The sequence below is a fragment of the Haematobia irritans genome, chromosome 3 (assembly GCF_050003625.1).
Source record: "Haematobia irritans isolate KBUSLIRL chromosome 3, ASM5000362v1, whole genome shotgun sequence".
Classification (NCBI taxonomy): domain Eukaryota; kingdom Metazoa; phylum Arthropoda; class Insecta; order Diptera; family Muscidae; genus Haematobia; species Haematobia irritans.
The window spans coordinates 18,115,134-18,133,578 of record NC_134399.1 but is presented as its reverse complement, the minus strand read 5'-3'; the positions used below and the strand labels follow the sequence as shown (position 1 = coordinate 18,133,578).

At 30.4% G+C, this 18,445-nt stretch overlaps 1 protein-coding gene across 2 annotated transcripts in view; it reads right to left on the bottom strand.

Moving 5' to 3' along the window:
• Window positions 1–9,213: 9,213 nt before the first annotated feature.
• pico (ras-associated and pleckstrin homology domains-containing protein pico) overlaps window positions 9,214–18,445 on the bottom strand; it is a 152,827-nt gene continuing 143,595 nt past the window's right edge. For both annotated transcript variants that reach the window (XM_075298657.1, XM_075298658.1), the window contains 2 exons: window positions 15,668–16,709; window positions 9,214–12,084 (listed from right to left, as the gene is read on the bottom strand). In XM_075298657.1, the coding sequence (XP_075154772.1) occupies window positions 9,806–12,084; window positions 15,668–16,709 (3,321 nt within the window). In that variant the 3' untranslated portion in view covers window positions 9,214–9,805. The remainder of the gene's footprint in view (window positions 12,085–15,667; window positions 16,710–18,445) is intronic.

The following is an 18,445-nucleotide window of genomic DNA, read 5'->3' as shown; positions in this document are numbered from 1 at the left end:
AATTATTTTAATATTTTTTTCATAATACTCAAATAAAACATATGATAAAAATTGTTCCAGTTCTGGGGATTTTTGTGAGAATTTATAAGAATTTTGCTTGATTTTAATTTTTTGTTTGTTCTCAAAAAACTCATATTTGGCATAATTTGTTTTGTTTTTATAATTTATTTCATCTAAATACGAAATATGGATAATAGCCAATTCCTTTTATACAAATTTTGTGATTTATAACAAATCTATGAAGAGGGCAAGCTTTTAATTAGTATTGATAGAATATTTAAACAAATATTTATGTTTTTGTTATGCGCCATGCGATTATGATGAGGATGACAAGAAACAATTAATTTGTCATGTTCTCTTTGTTTTTTGTTGGGGTAAATTTTAGTTAATTTTTTAAATTGCCATATAAAATATTTTTGTTTTATAATTTTTAACTATATCTTAATTTGTTAAAGTCATTTTAATATATGTATATTGTTTTCTTTAAATTTATATATTTATGTATATTTTATTAGTTTATAAAAAAGCATTGTATGCCTACTAAAGTTTCGCTTTTGTGTAAGTTGTATTATTATATTCTATATGATTTTATTATTTTTTTTTATTTATATATTTTTATATTAGTTTCAAAAATTACAAAATGCAAATGAAAAATATTTCTATTTTGTTTGGTTTTTTGTTTTTATTTTTTATTTTGTATAAACTTTATGGCGCTTTACTTTTCTATTTGGAACAATACCTTATATAGTAACCATACCAATTTGTAAACATTATTTTTTATATGTATATATATTCTTTATATTTTTATATTTAATAATTTGACTTTTTCTCAGAAAAAGATTTCTACAATTAAAGAGAGAAAGTCCTCTTTATTTGTATTTGAATTATTTAGAATTGGCAGGCTATTCTTCTTTCAAAACTTTGAATATTTTATTTTATTTCATATTTCCTTATCAAATTATTTTTTCTCTAATTTACAATTTCTTGTTTCTCAAAAAACGTAGCATTTAATATTTTCAAAATTATTATTTCAAAATGATCTAATTCTAAAAAATGCATTATATCAAATAAAACAAGCCCGTGAACCTAATTCTGTAAAGGATAGATTTTGATATTTAAAATGTGCTTTTAAACTCAATATTCTATTTGTTCTATTTATATATTTCCCTAGAAAATCTTTAAAATATTATGAGTTTGGAAAAACTTTATATATAAATATATTTTAGAGCTACATGTGACCCTCTATATAATAAACAAATTAAAATTTGTGTTTTTGCATTAACTGAAAGCATTTCCAAGTCGTGTGAAAGAAACATTATTTCGGTGAAATGTTTTGCATACTTTTAGGATAACATTAAATCATTCTGAAATACATTTACCATCTCCGACAGTGCTACCGTAGCGCTACTTTCTATAAGCGGTGATACATTAATGCCACTTTTTTGTTACGCCACACTTATTACATCTTTGTGCCACCTTTTTAATCATACTGTGCCACTTTTTTTATTATTCTTTTATACTGTAATAGTTTTTGTTCATTTTTGACACAATTTTCTATAGAAATAAAATTTTGACGTCATTTTCTATGGGAAAAAAAACTTTGACAAAATTTTCTATAGAAATAAAATTTTGACAAAATTTTCTATAAAAATAAAATTTTGACAAAATTTTCAATAGAAAATAAAATTTTGACAAAATTTTCTATAAAAATAAAAGTTTGACAAAATTTTCTATAGAAATAAAATTTTGACAAAATTTTCTATAGAAATAAAATTTTGACAAAATTTTCTATAGAAATAAAATTTTGACAAAATTTTCTATAGAAATAAAATTTTGACAAAATTTTCTATAGAAATAAAATTTTGACAAAATTTTCTATAGAAATAAAATTTTGACAAAATTTTCTACAGAAATAAAATTTTGACAAAATTTTCTATAGAAATAAAATTTTGCAAAAATTTTCTATAAAAATAAAATTTTGACAAAATTTCCTATAGACATAAAATTTTGACAAAACTTTATATAGAAATAAAATTTTGACAAAATTTTCTATAGAAATAAAATTTTGACAAAATTTTCTATAGAAATAAAATTTTGACAAAATTTTCTATAGAAATAAAATTTTGACAAAATTTTCTATAGAAATAAAATTTTGACAAAATTTTCTATAGAAATAAAATGTTGACAAAATTTTCTATAGAAATAAAATTTTGACAAAATTTTCTATAGAAATAAAATTTTGACAAAATTTTCTATAGAAATAAAATTTTGACAACATTTTCTATAGAAATAAATTTTTGACAAAATTTTCTATAGAAATAAAATTTTGCAAAAATTTTCTATAGAAATAAAATTTTGCAAAAATTTTCAATAGAAAAAAAATTTACAAAATTTTCTATAGAAATAAAATTTTGAAAAAATTTTCTATAGAAATAAAATTTTGACAAAATTTTCTATAGAAATAAAAGTTTGATAAAATTTTCTATAGAAAAAAAATTTTTTTCTATAGAAAATAAAATTTTGACAAAATTTTCTATAGAAATAAAATTTTGACAAAATTTTCTATAGAAATAAAATTTTGATAAAATTTTCTATAGAAAAAAAATTTTTTTCTATAGAAAATAAAATTTTGACAAAATTTTCTATAGAAAAAAAATTTTGACAAAATTTTCTATTGAAATACAATGTTGAGACAGTTTTCTATAGAAATAAAATTTTGACAAAATTTTCAGTAGAAAATAAAATTTTGACAAAATTTTCTATAGAAATAAAATTTTGACAAAATTTTCAATAGAAAATAAAATTTTGACAAATTTTCTATAAAAATAAAATTTTGACAAAATTTCCTATAGACGTAAAATTTCGACAAAATTTTATATAGAAATAAAATTTTGACAAAATTTTCTATAGAAATAAAATTTTGACAAAATTTTCTATAGAAATAAAATTTTGACAAAATTTTCTATAGAAATAAAATTTTGACAAAATTTTCTATAGAAATAAAATTTTGACAAAATTTTCTATAGAAATAAAATTTTGACAAAATTTTCTATAGAAATAAAATTTTGACAAAATTTTCTATAGAAATAAAATTTTGTCAAAATTTTCTAAGAAATAAAATTTTGACAAATTGTTCTATAGAAATAAAATTTTGAGACAATTTTCTATAAAAATAAAATTTTGATAAAATTTTCTATTGAACAAAATTTTCTATTGAAATAAAATTTTGACAAAATTTTCTATAGCAATAAAATTTTGACGCAATTTTCTATAGAAATAAAATTTTGACGCAATTTTCTATAGAAATAAAATTTTGAGACAATTTTCTATAGAAATAAAATTTTGACAAAATTTTCTATAGAAATAAAATTTTGACAAAATTTTCTATAGAAATAAAATTTTGACAAAATTTTATATAGAAATAAAATTGTGACAAAAATTTCTATTGAAATAAAATTTTGAGACAATTTTCTATACAAATAAAATTTTGACAAAAATTTCTATTGAAATAAAATTTTGAGACAATTTTCTATAGAAATAACATTCTGACAAAAATTTCTATTGAAATAAAATTTTGAGACAATTTTCTATAGAAATAAAATTTTGACAAAATTTTCTATAGAAATAAAATTTTGACAAAATTTTCTATAGCAATAAAATTTTGACAAAAATTTCTATTGAAATAAAATTTTGACAAATTTTCTATAGAAATAAAATTTTGACAAAATTTTCTATAGAAATAAAATTTTGACAAAATTTTCTGTTGAAATAAAATTTTGACAAAAATTTCTATTGAAATAAAATTTTTATACAGAGAAGTGGACATCCACGGTCGCCTAAATTTTGTCCAAATTTGGGTGGCGTTCTGTTTTCAGAGTATCCAAGTTTGAGATGTTTCACTTTATTTCGTTTCGAATTTTTGACTTTGTTGACAAAAGTAGCATCGTTATTCTATATTATCCAATTATTTGTTGTCGAAGCTCGACTTTGAAATTTCGACTTCTTTAAATTTTAAATCTTACCGTGTTCCATTTAATAGTCGTATTTTCGTGAGCAGTTAACAAGATATTTTTTCAAATGCTGACGCCTGAAAGTATGCAAATATTTGAAAAGAATTTTATGGTATTGAAAAGCAGATTTACTTCCAGCCCAATTATTTAATTATATAATTTTTTGATGCTATGAAGAAGAAATTATAATTAATTTTTTTTTTTGATGTTGAGTTTTTGACTTTTTCGTAAAAAGTCGATTAGACGATTAGACTCGGTTTTCGAAAATGTCAAAAGTCAATTAATCAAATTTGAATATTGTAAAAAATCTACTTTTCTATATTTTTTGCAAATCGAAAAGTCGATTTTCGTATGTATTGTAAATTTTAAACATGTTCATTAGCAGTATTATAGTGACACAAATAATAGTCGTGTTTACATTAACAATAAAAAAATATTAATAAGAAATCTTCTACTAAATGTGTTCGCCTGAAAGTATGCAAATATTTCAAAGCAGATTTACTTACAAACCCATCAATCATGTAACTTTTGATGCTATGAAGAACAAAACATAATTAATTTATTATTCTTGGTGTTTTAGACTTTTTCGTTAAAAGTCGATTAGAGACGATTTTCGAAAATGTCTATTGTAACAAAAATCGACGTTTCTAATTTTTTTACAAATCAAAAAGTCTTTTTTCCGTATTTATTGTAAATTTTAAACAGGACCATTATTACAATGACACAAATAATAGTCGTATTTTGTGTCACAATAAAATTGTTTAATAAGAAATCTTCTTCTAAATATGTTCGCCTGAAAGTATGCAAATATTTGAAATGTATTTTATGGTATTGAAAAGCAGATTTACTTAGAGACCATTCAATCATATAACTTTTGATGCTATGAAGGAAAAATATTATAAATTTATTGTTCTTGTTGTTGACTTTTTATTTTGTTTCGTTAAAAAAGTCGATTAGAGTTGGATTTCGAAAATGTCAAAAGTAAATTAATCGATTTTAAATATAGCAACAAAATTCGACTTCGACTTTTCTACTTTTTTTAAGGGTCTAATTTCGACTTATGTATCCCTTTTCTATATTATCTGTTTATAGTGTATTTATTGAAAATTTTAAACAAGACCTTTATAAGTGTTACCGTGTCACAAATAATAGTCGTGTATTCGTGAGCTATAAATAATTATTAACAAGAACTCTTTTTGTAATGGGTTCACCTGAAAGTATGCAAAGGAGTTTTAGTGGTAAACGTCATCCAATAAGAACTCAATCGTTATAAGTGGTAAATTTTTTTCCAAAAAAGAAGTGTGTTGAACCTAACATAGGGCTGTCATTCGGGATCGATTTTTAAAAATCCCGGGATTTTTTCGCGATTCGGGATTTTTTTTCGGGATTCTTTAAATATTTTAAGTAATAACTCATCCAATAAGAACTCAAATCGTTATGAATGGTAAAATTTTTTCCAAAAACGAGTGTGTTGAACCTAACATAGGGCTGTCATTCGGGATCGATTTTTAAAACTCTCGGGATTTTGAAGACCCCAATTTATTAATAAACAATCCTAAAAAAAACACAAATTCAGCAAATTGGAATTATTCTTTCGGGATTCCGGAATTCAAACCAAAAAACAAAAATCCCGGTATTCGGAATAAATCCCGTCCCGAAAATCCCGGGATTTCGGGATGGTATTCATCCCAGATGACAGCCCTAGTTGAACCCTACCATTACAAAGTAATTCAAGGAATCTTATGTTCACATATCGTGTGAACATCCCTAAATTCCAACAGTAAACAAGAAATCTCTTTTTAATGGGTTCACCTAAAAGTATGCAAAGGAATTTTAGTGGTAAACGTCAACCAATAACATCTCAAATTTCCAAAAAACAAATGAGCAAACCGAGTGTGTGGGACTATAGCATTACAAAGTGATCATGTTATTGCCATTCCTCTCGAACACATATCGTTTGAACACCCCTAAATACCAAATAAGCTGGCTCTGAATCTTCACTTCATTAGAAGTTCTTTTGAGATAATACATAAAAATCCTCTGTTCTACACAGTTTTTAGTAATAAATTTTTTATCCACCGTATTTTAATGGGAATAAAACAAAGTAATGTAAACTAATGCAAATTTCCAAACAAATTTGCCATAAAATATGTGCTAGAATTGCTTGAAACATCTTTACAGAAACCGAAAAAGTACAGAAAAATTTTCATATTTGAATTTGTTCTTATATTTTTCAAATGAAATCCGTAAGGGCGTCACATTTGAAGAATGAATTCGAAAAAAAATGCAGCGAATGTTTAAAAATATGACTTCCATCCTATGATAAGCCCATGTAAAAAAACATTTCTTTTGATGCGATTTTGAACCGGATCCGGATTTGGATCCAAAAACAAAAAAACATTTTCATATAGCCCAATTCTAAATATTCCCTGGGGAATGCGTTCCCTGTTCACAGAAAAAAAATTCACGAAATTTTTTTCCAATTATAGTCTTGATTGAGTTTAATAGCCTGTTTCTGTATGTCGAAAAAGCACTATCGATCGACTGAAATGCATAGAAACAGCTGATTTTTGGTTATAAATTCAACTGTTTCTTTCCATTTCAGTCGATCGATAGAGCTCTTTCGACATACAGAAACAGGCTGTAACAAAAAATATTCAATTTAAAAATTTAATTGACTCAACAAATTTTTTAATTGAAACAAAAATCAATCACAAAAATTAATAGTATCAATTAATCTTTTAATTGGATCAATTAATTTTTTAATTAATACTACATATCTGTGGAGACATTTCAAAATTAATTGGATCACTTAATTTCGTGATTGAAGACAAAAAATATTTTTTTCTGGTTATGTGTCTTTTCAATGATCCACTAATAAATGTTTTTTTTTTGCTACACAATATCTTCTGATATGTACTCAGTGCACAATATTTTAAGTTTTGTAGCCTAGAAAAACAAAATCGTTTTCAATTTTATGTATTCTTGTAATTTAAATAAAAAAATTATTGCATACTTCAAGGCAGTAGCCAATAATCGAATGCCAGCTGTCTTATTATTATTATTATTATTATTATTATTATTTATCGCTTCTATATTAAATGATGGTATTCCTAATTATCTTCAAAGCGAAAATTACAGTATATAACGATTTTGTATTTTTTTAGAAACCAATAAATCTAAAATATAATCTCTAAGTCTCAACTGCGTACAAAATCTAATTTTTGTCTAATTTTATGTATTCTTGCAATATAAATAAAAAAATTATTGCATACTTCAAGGCAGTAGTCAATAATCGAGTGCCAGCTGTCTTATTATTATTTATTGCTTCTATATTAAATGATGGTATTCCTAATTATCTCCAAAGCGAAAATTACAGAAATTAGTATGCAACGATTTTGTAATTTTTTTAAAAACCAATAAATCTAAAATATAATCTCTAAGCCTCAACTGCGTATAAAATCTAATTTTTGTCTAATTTTGTTTGTTCTAGATTAATTGATGGCATTCCTAATTATCTTTCAAGTGAATGTGAGAATGGCAGATTTTAGTATGTAACGATTTTGTACTTTTTTTAAACCAGTAAATCTGAAAGATATTCCCTAGGCATAAACTACACAGAAAATCTATTTTTGTAGCACAATATCTTCCGATATGTACTTAGTGCAAAAGATATCTCATTTTTAATTTTATAAATTTTTGAAAGTTAAATACAAATTTATTGCATACTTCAAGGCAGTGGTCAAAAATCGAATCTCAGCTATCTTATTATTATTTATTGCTACGATGAAACTCTTGGAACATAAAAATTTACATATCGATCATAAAGATTCTAGATTAAATGATAGCATTCATAATTATCTCTCAAGTACAAGCGAGAGTGACAGATTTTAGTATGTAAGGATTTTATAATTTTTTTTAGAAAACAGTAAATTTGGAAAATACTCCCTATTTCTCAACTACATACAAAATGTAATTTTTGCAGCACAATATCTTCTGATATGTATTCAGTGCAAAAGATATCTCATTTTGTAGCTTAGAAAAAAAATCGATTTTAATTTTATAAATTTTTGAAATTTAAATAATTTATTGCATACTTCAAGGCAGTAGTCAACAAACGAATGCCAGCTATCTTATTATTATTTATCGCTACGATGAAACTCTTGGAACATAAAAATTTATTCTTATCGGAGAATTACATACCGATCATAAAGATTCTAGATTAAATGATGGCATTCCTAATTATCTTCAAAGTGAAAGCGAAAATGACAGATTTTAGTATGTAAGGATTTTATATATTTTTTTAGAAAACAGTAAATTTGGAAAATACTCCCTATTTCTCAACTACATACAAAATCTAATTTTTTTAGCACAATATCTTCTGATATGTATTCAGTGCAAAAAATATCTAATTTTGGAGCTTAGAAAAAAAATTGATTTTAATTTTATAAATTTTTGAAATTTAAATAAAAAATTTATTGCATACTTCAAGGCAGTAGTCAACAAACGAATGCCAGTTGTCTTATTATTTAATGCTTCGATGAAACTCCTGGAACATTGAAAACTTATTCTTATCGCAGAATCACATACCGATCATAAAGGTTCTAGATTAAATGATGGCATTCCTAATTATCTTCAAAGTGAAAGCGAAAATGACAGATTTTAGTATGTAAGGATTTTATATATTTTTTTAGAAAACAGTAAATTTGGAAAATACTCCCTATTTCTCAACTACATACAAAATCTAATTTTTGTAGCACAATATCTTCTGATATGTATTCAGTGCAAAAAATATCTAATTTTGGAGCTTAGAAAAAAAATCGATTTTAATTTTATAAATTTTTGAATTTTAAATATAAATTTATTGCATACTTCAAGGCAGTAGTCAAAAATCGAATCCCAGCTATCTCATTATTATTTATCGCTACGATGAAACTCCTGGCACAGTAAAAATTATTCTTATCGCAGAATTACATACCGATCATAAAGATTCTAGATTAAATGATGGCATTCCTAATTATCTTCAAAGTGAAAGCGAAAATGACAGATTTTAGTATTTAACGATTTTGTAATTTTTTTTAGAAACCTATAAATCTGTAATATATATTCCCTTAGCCTCAACTACATACAAAATCTAATTTTTGTAGCAAAATATCATCTGATATGTACTCAGTGTACTCATTTTGTAGCTTAGAAAAAATCGTTTTCAATTTTGCAAATTTTTGTAATTTAAATAAAAATTTATTGCATACTTCAAGGCAGTAGCCAATAATCGAAATCCATTGCATATTAAAATGTATGTATATATATAAATCTAAATGTAATTTATGTAAATGTATAATTGTAAGTGTATAAGTAAATATGTATAATTTTACAAAACAAACACTGTTAGTTTACAATTCGAAAAAAAAAACAAAGGAACTTAACTTATATATCTACTCGTAAATGTTTGTTGGTTTGTTTGTATGCCAGTTTTTGGGGATTTACTTAAAAAGTTATTACAGAAGAAAATATTTTGTTTAAAAGCACTTTTTAAATACTTAACAACTTTAAAAAAAATCGTTTCTTTATAAAAACATAATTTTCTTTATATGTAAAACATGCTTTTAGAATTATTTATTTTTTTTTATATATTTATATAAGTGTTTATAGTAGTAATCGCCAAATAATAATTTTGTTTTTCAAATTTTCGAATTTTGATGATGCTACTTGATTTTGGCTGCTTTGAATTTGTCACACAATGCTTTTCATTTCTGCCAGAATCCCCGTGCTCGAAAGCACGTGCCCAGAAAAGACTAAACACGATGTGTTAGATGTGTTGAATCACTGCGTTTTGGTGGCGGTGGTGGAGGTCGCTTATTACGCTTGGCCATATCGTTGTGTGTCGTTGTGGCCATTGGAGGAGGTGGTACCTGCATTGCTGTTGTAGGTGCTTGGGCATATTGTTGTTCTCCCACACCATTATTTGCATTTGTATGGATATTCTCATAAAGCGCATATTCATTTAGTGGTGGCGGTTCGCAAGGTACCCCGGCCCCATAATGCTCCTGTACCCAATTACTCACATTCGCTGTTTCCCTATAGAAATGTGAATTTGAATTTAGATTATGGGCCAATAGCTCTTCGGATGAGAAGTCTCGGAAACCCAAGACTTCGTGAGGTGTTGTGGCCGGTTCCAGTTTACATTTTTGTGCCACTTGCCATTTTTTACGCATCACCCTTTGCAGATCTTTTAGGAAATCTCTTGGCGGATTAGAATTGGACTCCTGCAAACGTTTGGGAGAGCCATAGTCTTGCTGCGATACCGATGAGATATTTGACGAACAATTCGAAAGCCTTGTGAGATCATTTCTTGGTGGTGGCAAAGGACCCGGTGCATAAAATGGTTCTTGATGTTGGGGCTCGGGCGAATGCATTTTTCTTCTTAGCAATACCGGTGAATCGGCAAAGGAGACTTTCTTTTGTATGGGGGGTGGTGGTGGTGGATGATTATTGCTAATTTGGTTATTCAATTGATTACCCCCCTTATAATCTGGCGGATTTTTATAAGGTGGTGCCGATTTCACAGCTGGCTTAATGGGTTTGGCTGGAACGGCTGGTGGTGGCATTTTGTGTACTGTCGCCGTTGTATATAGTATGCTGCTTGTGGGTGCCGCCGTGGGAGTTTGTGGCGTCATGGCCACTTCTTCTGGAGGCGGAGGTGGAGGTAATGATACCAAGGACAATTGTGATCCATACACATCGTGTTCACTCTCATTTAAGGCTGCTGGAGGCGGTGGTGGCGGCAGTGAGTCTAGCGATAATGTTGACGAGCTCATAACTTCCACTGCCCCCACATTGTTCATCACCACCGATGACGGAGGAGGTGGTGGCAATTGGTTATCCTGATAGCCAGATGAAGCCACTAGGGGTTTCGCACATATACTTGGCGTTGGCGTGGGTGTAGAATTCGAGGAACCCGAGGAATTGTTGGCATTCATGCTCTCCGCTGAACCCCGTTTGGTTAGACCAGTCATTATAATTGTAGCAGATCCTGCCCCGGCTGGTCGTCGTTTTAGGGTACCACTACCATTGGACTCCTGGGATTTACGTCTACTATGGCGTCTGGTCAATGTACCACTATGTTCGGGGGAGGTATTCGAATCCTCATTGTCGGCCTGTGTAATTTCGCCCACTTCCTTCAATTGCCTTGTCATGGTGGTCAAAGGCAAATTAGGCTTCATCGAAGGCTTACGCTTTATGGTACCCGTGGTGAATTCCGAATCGAAACCATTATTGTCATCGGATAAACAACCACTGGAGGATGAGGATGAGGCTCGCGACACCCTTCCACCACTGGAAGAGGCCGACATGCTCGATATGGCCGATGAAACACTACCGCATTGTGAAGGTACCGCCGAAGAAATGCTACTGATCGACTCACTACGCATGGACACGGCAAAACTACTCTGAGAAATGCCATCACTACTCATGCTCAACTCCTCCATCAGGGCCTTATGATTATCCCACAATTGTTTGCCATATTTGGCCACACGTATGGCAGTCAACCATTTTTCCATAGTTTCCAAATCTTCGGCACACAGCATTTTTAGAGTACGACACGATTTACCCAAACTGGAGTCTACAGCCGATTTAAAACCGAATGTATAATCGGTGGGAGCTTTCCATTTTTTACGCCAACCCAAACCGCGATAGACATTGTAACCATTGAACAAAGTCAGACATAACAAATCACGAACATTTTTAGTTTTCTCTTTGGGGAAATAGTAAAGTCCTGAACTGCGCAAAACAAAATGATAACGTTTCCAGCCTTTTTTCGGATCCGCTTTCATATAGAGTGGACCATCCACTTGTATTTCGGCATTAGTTTCGAAAAATTCCTCTAATAACATAGAACGAGTGTGTTCATCATGTTGACTGCCCGGAGCCATTTGAGGACCGGGCAAATATAGTTCTGGACGTATGAAGAGAGATATTTTATCGGAGCGTTGTTGAAAGAGAACACGATTGCCAGCATCAGAATTCCAGGTCATTAAATTGTCCACCAATTGTTCGTGATCTTCGAAAAGACGTTCTGTAAGGGAAAGGAAATTTTTAGAAATAAAAAATATTTCGTAGATTTTAGTTTCAGTGAAAAGCCCTGAAGGAAGTGGGAAAAAAGAAATGGATTTGGGAGATGTTATTTGAGGATAACTTTAAATTCAAAGCTTTTTCAAAGTTTAAATTTGGCTGAATTTGGTTTATGGACAATATTTGTCTTCTATCAGAGAGCTAATTTTGGAGTTTATATTTAAGTTTAGTGTATAGTTAGGTTTATGGTTTAATTTTCATACTATTATAAAAATTTTTCTTTGATTTATATCGAATTGAAATTCACATCATTGATAAATCGGCAAAGGGTAGTCATTCTTGAACCGTAAATTAAACTAAAATGTAGAAATTTATTGGTTGTTATTCTTATTCTTATTTTACTTTTTATTTAATTTTTCTTTTTTGGTTTATTTTACAATTTAAACTTTAAAGTTTCATTTGTGCTTGAAATTCGTTATGAAATTTGGTGATATCCACAGTACTCAAGTACTGTAGCAAGAGTATAAACAACCAGGTACTGTAAACATCGACTCAGAGAAAAAAACACTTGACATGTACTGTATAAATTAGTTTCTATAATAATGTACATATGTACTGTAGGAAGAGCACGAAAAACATGTACTGTAAACGTCATCTTCGAGAATATATACTCGACAGTATCTCATGTACTGTATAAATCAGTTTGTTTAACATTTTACCTAAGTACTGTAGCAGGAGCATGATAAAACGTGTACTGTATATAACTTTGAAAATATAGATACGACAGTATTGCATGTACTATACACATCAAATTCTATAATACTGTATAAAGAACGTAAATAAAAATGAAATTGCCAAATAGGACAATTCAAATGGCCGTAAGAGTCGACCTATATATACAAGGATTGTTCGTTCAGATTTTTCAAAGCCAACGTCTACAAAATTGGATCACAACCCGAAAAAGGTTCAGAAGCGCCTGAAGAAATTGGCATAAGTTAATCCATGAAATTTATTGGTTGTTATTCTTATTCTTATTTTATTTTATTTTATTTTTCTTTTTTGGTTTATTTTACAATTTAAACTTTAAAGTTTCATTTGTGCTTGAAATTCGTTATGAAATTTGGTGATATCCACAGTACTCAAGTACTGTAGCAAAAGTATAAACAACCAGGTACTGTAAACATCGACTCAGAGAGAAAAAAACACTTGACTGTATTAGATGTACTGTATAAATTAGTTTCTATAATAATGTACATATGTACTGCAGGAAGAGCACGAAAAACATGTACTGTAAACGTCATCTTCGAGAATATATACTCGACAGTATCTCATGTACTGTATAAATCCGTTTGTTTAACATTTTACCTAAGTACTGTAGCAGGAGCATGATAAAACGTGTACTCTAAATAACTTTGAAAATATAGATACGACTGTAATGTATGTACTATACACATCAAATTCTATAATACTGTATAAATAACGTAAATATTTTTTTTCTCACAAATCGTGGAGGGAAGTCCATTACTACAGTATTTCATGTACTGTATAAACCAATTCCTATAATACTGTAAATAAATTAATTTAGAGTAGTTCACAAACTAATTTTGTCTACACTATAAAGGTTCGTCAAGTTCGAAACTAAAATTGGGAAAACTTAACGTTAATAATATTTCGAACATTAACCTTTGAAAATGAGTTGAATTCAAAGAGCGTAGAAAAACTTTGTATCGTGGGATTGGGAGTATGTGGAAATATTCAACTATCAAGAGCTGAATAGACAGGGTTGTATTTCAAGGAGAACTTAATTGAATTGCATGATGATTGCAATAGGTACCTATTACGATTTGCTAAAATAATTTCTGTACGAATACAAACAAAACCATCGACTGTTAACTCCCACATTGAATTATTGAAATTGCCAAATAGGACAATTCAAATGGCCGTAAGAATCGAGGATTGTTCGTCCAGATTTTTTTTAAAGCCAACGTCTACAATATTGGATCACATCCCGAAAAAGGTTCAGAAGCGCCTTAAGAAATTAGTACCAGATAAACGATGTACGTTATCGGCACAATAGGGCACTTTCTATGGCTCAGATGTCAATCCTAGAATGGTCTTAAGTATATTTTTTGGTTAGTCGGGTTTGAATACCGGCTGTCTTTGGAGTTTTTCAGATCTTTCAGATGTAGTGCCAATCATAGAAAATTGGGAGCAAGTTTCCTTGGCTTTGTGCGAGAAGAAGGACCAACAAGAAGCAGCCAGGGGACAGACTAAATTCACAAAGATAACCCTATTGAGTCAATCGAACCCTGTATGAAAGAAATCATTGAGGAGAATATTGAAGGAACATCCTGAAGCTATGAAGGACGATCCAGAAGCTATGCGGAAATACTAGATTCGAACGAGACAACACGTACACTGAGGTGGCAGCCGCTGGCCGAAGGCTGGTATCCATCGGGTCAATCCGGTGCGTAGAACCCGCCGCCGTGGGATTGTAGGGTAGTTTTGGCCCAATTAAGATCAGGCAAGTGCAGCCGCCTCAATTCCCACTTATCGGTGATTGATAGCAGCGTAGCTGACGTTTGTCCAATTTGCAACCAAGGGCCACACGACACGCGTCATCTTTTCTCTTGCCCAGCCAAACCAACCCGACTTACCACCAGATCACTCTGGACACACCCCATCTTAGTCGCAGAATTCCTTGATCTGCCAACAAGCTGATGTACCAAGCGTATAACATGAAATGGATGAGATCACAATAAACTGTTACAACAACAACAACTAGATTCGAATTAAATCCCAATATAGGATATCGAACATGCTGAGGGGAAAGATTACGGGAGATTTCTTTTTGGGGTTTGTCGGTATTGAATGCCAGCTGCTTTTGGAGTTTTTCGGATTATTCAGATTTAATGCCAATCATATAAATTTGCGAAGGGTTTCTTCGCTTTGATCAAAAAAAAGTACCAAGCAGCTCCAGCCAAGCTACGGATTCGAAAAAGGTGAACCGAAGACTATTGAGGAGGATAGAGCTTTGGGTGGACGAATATGAATCGAATATGTGATTTTACACAATCGAACGAAGAAGGTATTAGAATGGGGAATTTTCAATGCAGACCCCTCCAAAATTTTAAATGTATTATTGATGCCCTCAAGGCAACAAGGAGCAGACACGATTCCCACGAGACACGAGCCATATTGACGGCCGAAATACAGGACCATGCTTGGGAAAATTAGAAATTCTCTTAGATATTTCATTCGTAAGTCATGGACAAGGATATATTTTGAACTCGTGACTTTTACGTTAATGTCATTGCTATAATAGCGTCAATCCAAGATGCAGGGAAATTAGGTATTCTCTTAGATATTCCTTTAATACCTCAAGGGCAAGGGTATATTTCCATGTCGAGGCCTTTAGTCCAAATGTCAATGCACTAATAACGTCCATCCAATAGAAATCAATTTTATGACCATGAGACCCATAACGAGGTTTGGACATTCGATATTTTCCTCAATTACCATATTTTCTCCACCTTTTCCTCTTGCCCCTTGACTTTTCACATGAAATTCATTTTTTTTATACTTACCCATTTGTAAATCGCCTAAATTCTCTACTAAAGCCCATTGTGGTTGCATTTGTACATGATTCTTATCGGCCAATAAACGTGTCACATGCCCGCACGTCATACGTTCATCGACTAACAATGACTTGGAAGCTCCATCCGAGGTAAAAGCCTTCACAAACAATCTCCTTATGGGGGCTGTTTCCAATTTATGTAAAGCCAATTGAATTTTGGCCGCCTTTGTATTGCCCGACAGGGGAAGGACAGGTTGATGCTGATGATGCATAAGACGTTTATGATGCAAAGCCGAACTCATGCCCGAGGAAGCGGATGATTCGCTGGACAATAATGAAACCGTATCACTAAAGGCTGAATCATTGTCGGGCGATTCCGTACGGGGCTCTCTTAGTTGTGTTGTTGTAGGACCATTGTTCGATGATTGCAAGGAAGGATTATGGCTAGCATGGCTACCGTTTTCCGATATACCCGATGAGGAACATAGAGAATGTGAAGTACTACTGCTGCCGCCCTCCGACGATCCAGATATCGATGTAGCCCCCGATATGGTGGAATTTGTGCGTGAATGCGTGCGTGTCGAGGAGGGGGTACACATGCCACCGGGCGCTCCAGCGGCCGGTAGAAAATTGGCATCTCCTGTGGCTATTTGTGCCTCGAGCAAACTCAGCTCGCCCAAGATGACATCAAGTTCGGACTCTTGTGTTTCTTCTAGATTGGCCATTGAAATGCGATATGAATGCGAAGATGAGCCACCACCTTCACCAGCACCGGTAGAAGATGATGACGATGGAGAGGAGGACGAAGTAAGACAGCGATCCGAGAATTTGCGTAGTTTTACACCACCAGCCACACCCGGTGAGGATGACAACAATACTCCTCCCGACGATGGCAACTGTGAGGTGAGGAAATTTTGATGATAGTCACCTCCTATTGAATTCAACTTGGAGGGACTGGTATAGCAACTGTTACTGTTGCTACCACCAGTTGCAATGGCACTTTTACCAATACTTCCGCCGCAAGTATCGGCTAGATTGGTGAGATTTTTAATCTGTAAAGAAACAATAAAAAGAAAATCCATTATTAAAAATTAATTTCAATAACAAATGGTGAAAAAAAACAATAATTATAAGTGGGATCGCATGACTTGTTCTAGTTCAAGGTTTTCGATAATAAGAAAAACCAACAAGAACAACAAAAATAAATATAAGAAAACAAAAACAATTCAAGAGCATTTTGTCCAAGCGTGTAAATCACAACAAACCAACCGACATAAAACCTTCATTCAAGGGCTTGCTAATCTTGTTGGTTGTAGAGGACTGGACTGGGGTTTTCAAGAATAAAAACTTGAATTTACTAAAACGCAACCATGGCCAAGGCAACTCCAACTATTGTGGATTTTTTTCCACTAACTCCCTAAACCACCCTAGACATAGTTTTCGCTTGACTGCCTTCATAGACATGAAAAGTCAATGACCTTACGACCCCTCCCAAACTCATGGCTAAAGTTGATTTTACTTTATCCACCCCCCCCTAACATACCCACCCCAGACCTCTTTTCCTACGACATGACACTCATTGTCTGATGATGGAGCATTTCTGTTTCCTGAATACCGCCATATAGTTCTGGAAAAAGTTAGTAAGTTGTTTGGCTATTTTCTGCCCCCACCATCCATCCCTCCATGCACTTTCAACTTTCTATTCATTTATTTATATGGCAACAACAAGAACAACAAAATTCTCTTTCGTAGCCATACGAATTTCTCAATGGCACTTTTTTTCCTCTGGTCTACAAAACGGAATAGTTCGGTTTAATTTTTCAACCGGATGATAGGGGAATGAGTGAGAAGTTGAGTTTATGATATGGGCCCATGGTTAATGTTAAACCTCAAATATATTTTGCAATCCTACAAAAACACTGTGATTTCGATATGAAAACTTTTACTAATTTAGAAAATTTTGTCAAAATGTTATTTCTACAGAAAATTTTGTCCAAATTTTATTTCTATAGGAAATTTTGTACAAAAGTGAAAATTTTTTCAAAATTTTATTTCTATAGAAATTTTTTCAAAATTTTATTTCTACAGAAAATTTTGTCAAACTTCTATTTCTATAGAAAATTTTGCGAAAACTTTTATTTCTATAGAAAATTTTGTTAAAATTTTATTTCTATAGAATATTTTTTCAAAATTTTATTTCATTGGCAATTTGGTAAAATTTTGTTAAAATTGTATTCCTATTTGTCAAAATTTTATTTCTATGGAAAATTTGGTAAAATTTTTATTTCTTTTGTTAAATTTTGTTAAAATTTTATTTCTATAGAAAAATTTGCCAAAACATTTATTTCTATGGAAAATTTTGTCCAACATTTTATTTCTATGGAATATTTTGCCACAATTTCATTTCTATTAGAAATTTTTTCAAAATTTTATTTCTATAAATAATATTGTCCAAATTTTATTTCTTTAGAAAATTTTGTCAAAAAATTTATTTCTATAGAAAATTTTGTCCAAAATGTTATTACTATAGAAAATTTTGTCCAAAATTTTATTACTATAGAAAATTTTGTCCAAAACTTAATTTCTATAGAAAATTTTGTCCAAAATTTTATTTCTATGGAATATTTTGTCACAATTTTATTTCTATAGGAAATTTTTTCAAAATTTTATTTCTATAGATAATATTATCTAAAATTTTATTTCTTTAGAAAATTTTGTAAAAAATTTTATTTCTTTAGAAAATTTTGTAAAAAATTTTATTTCTATAGAAAATTTTGTCCAAAACTTA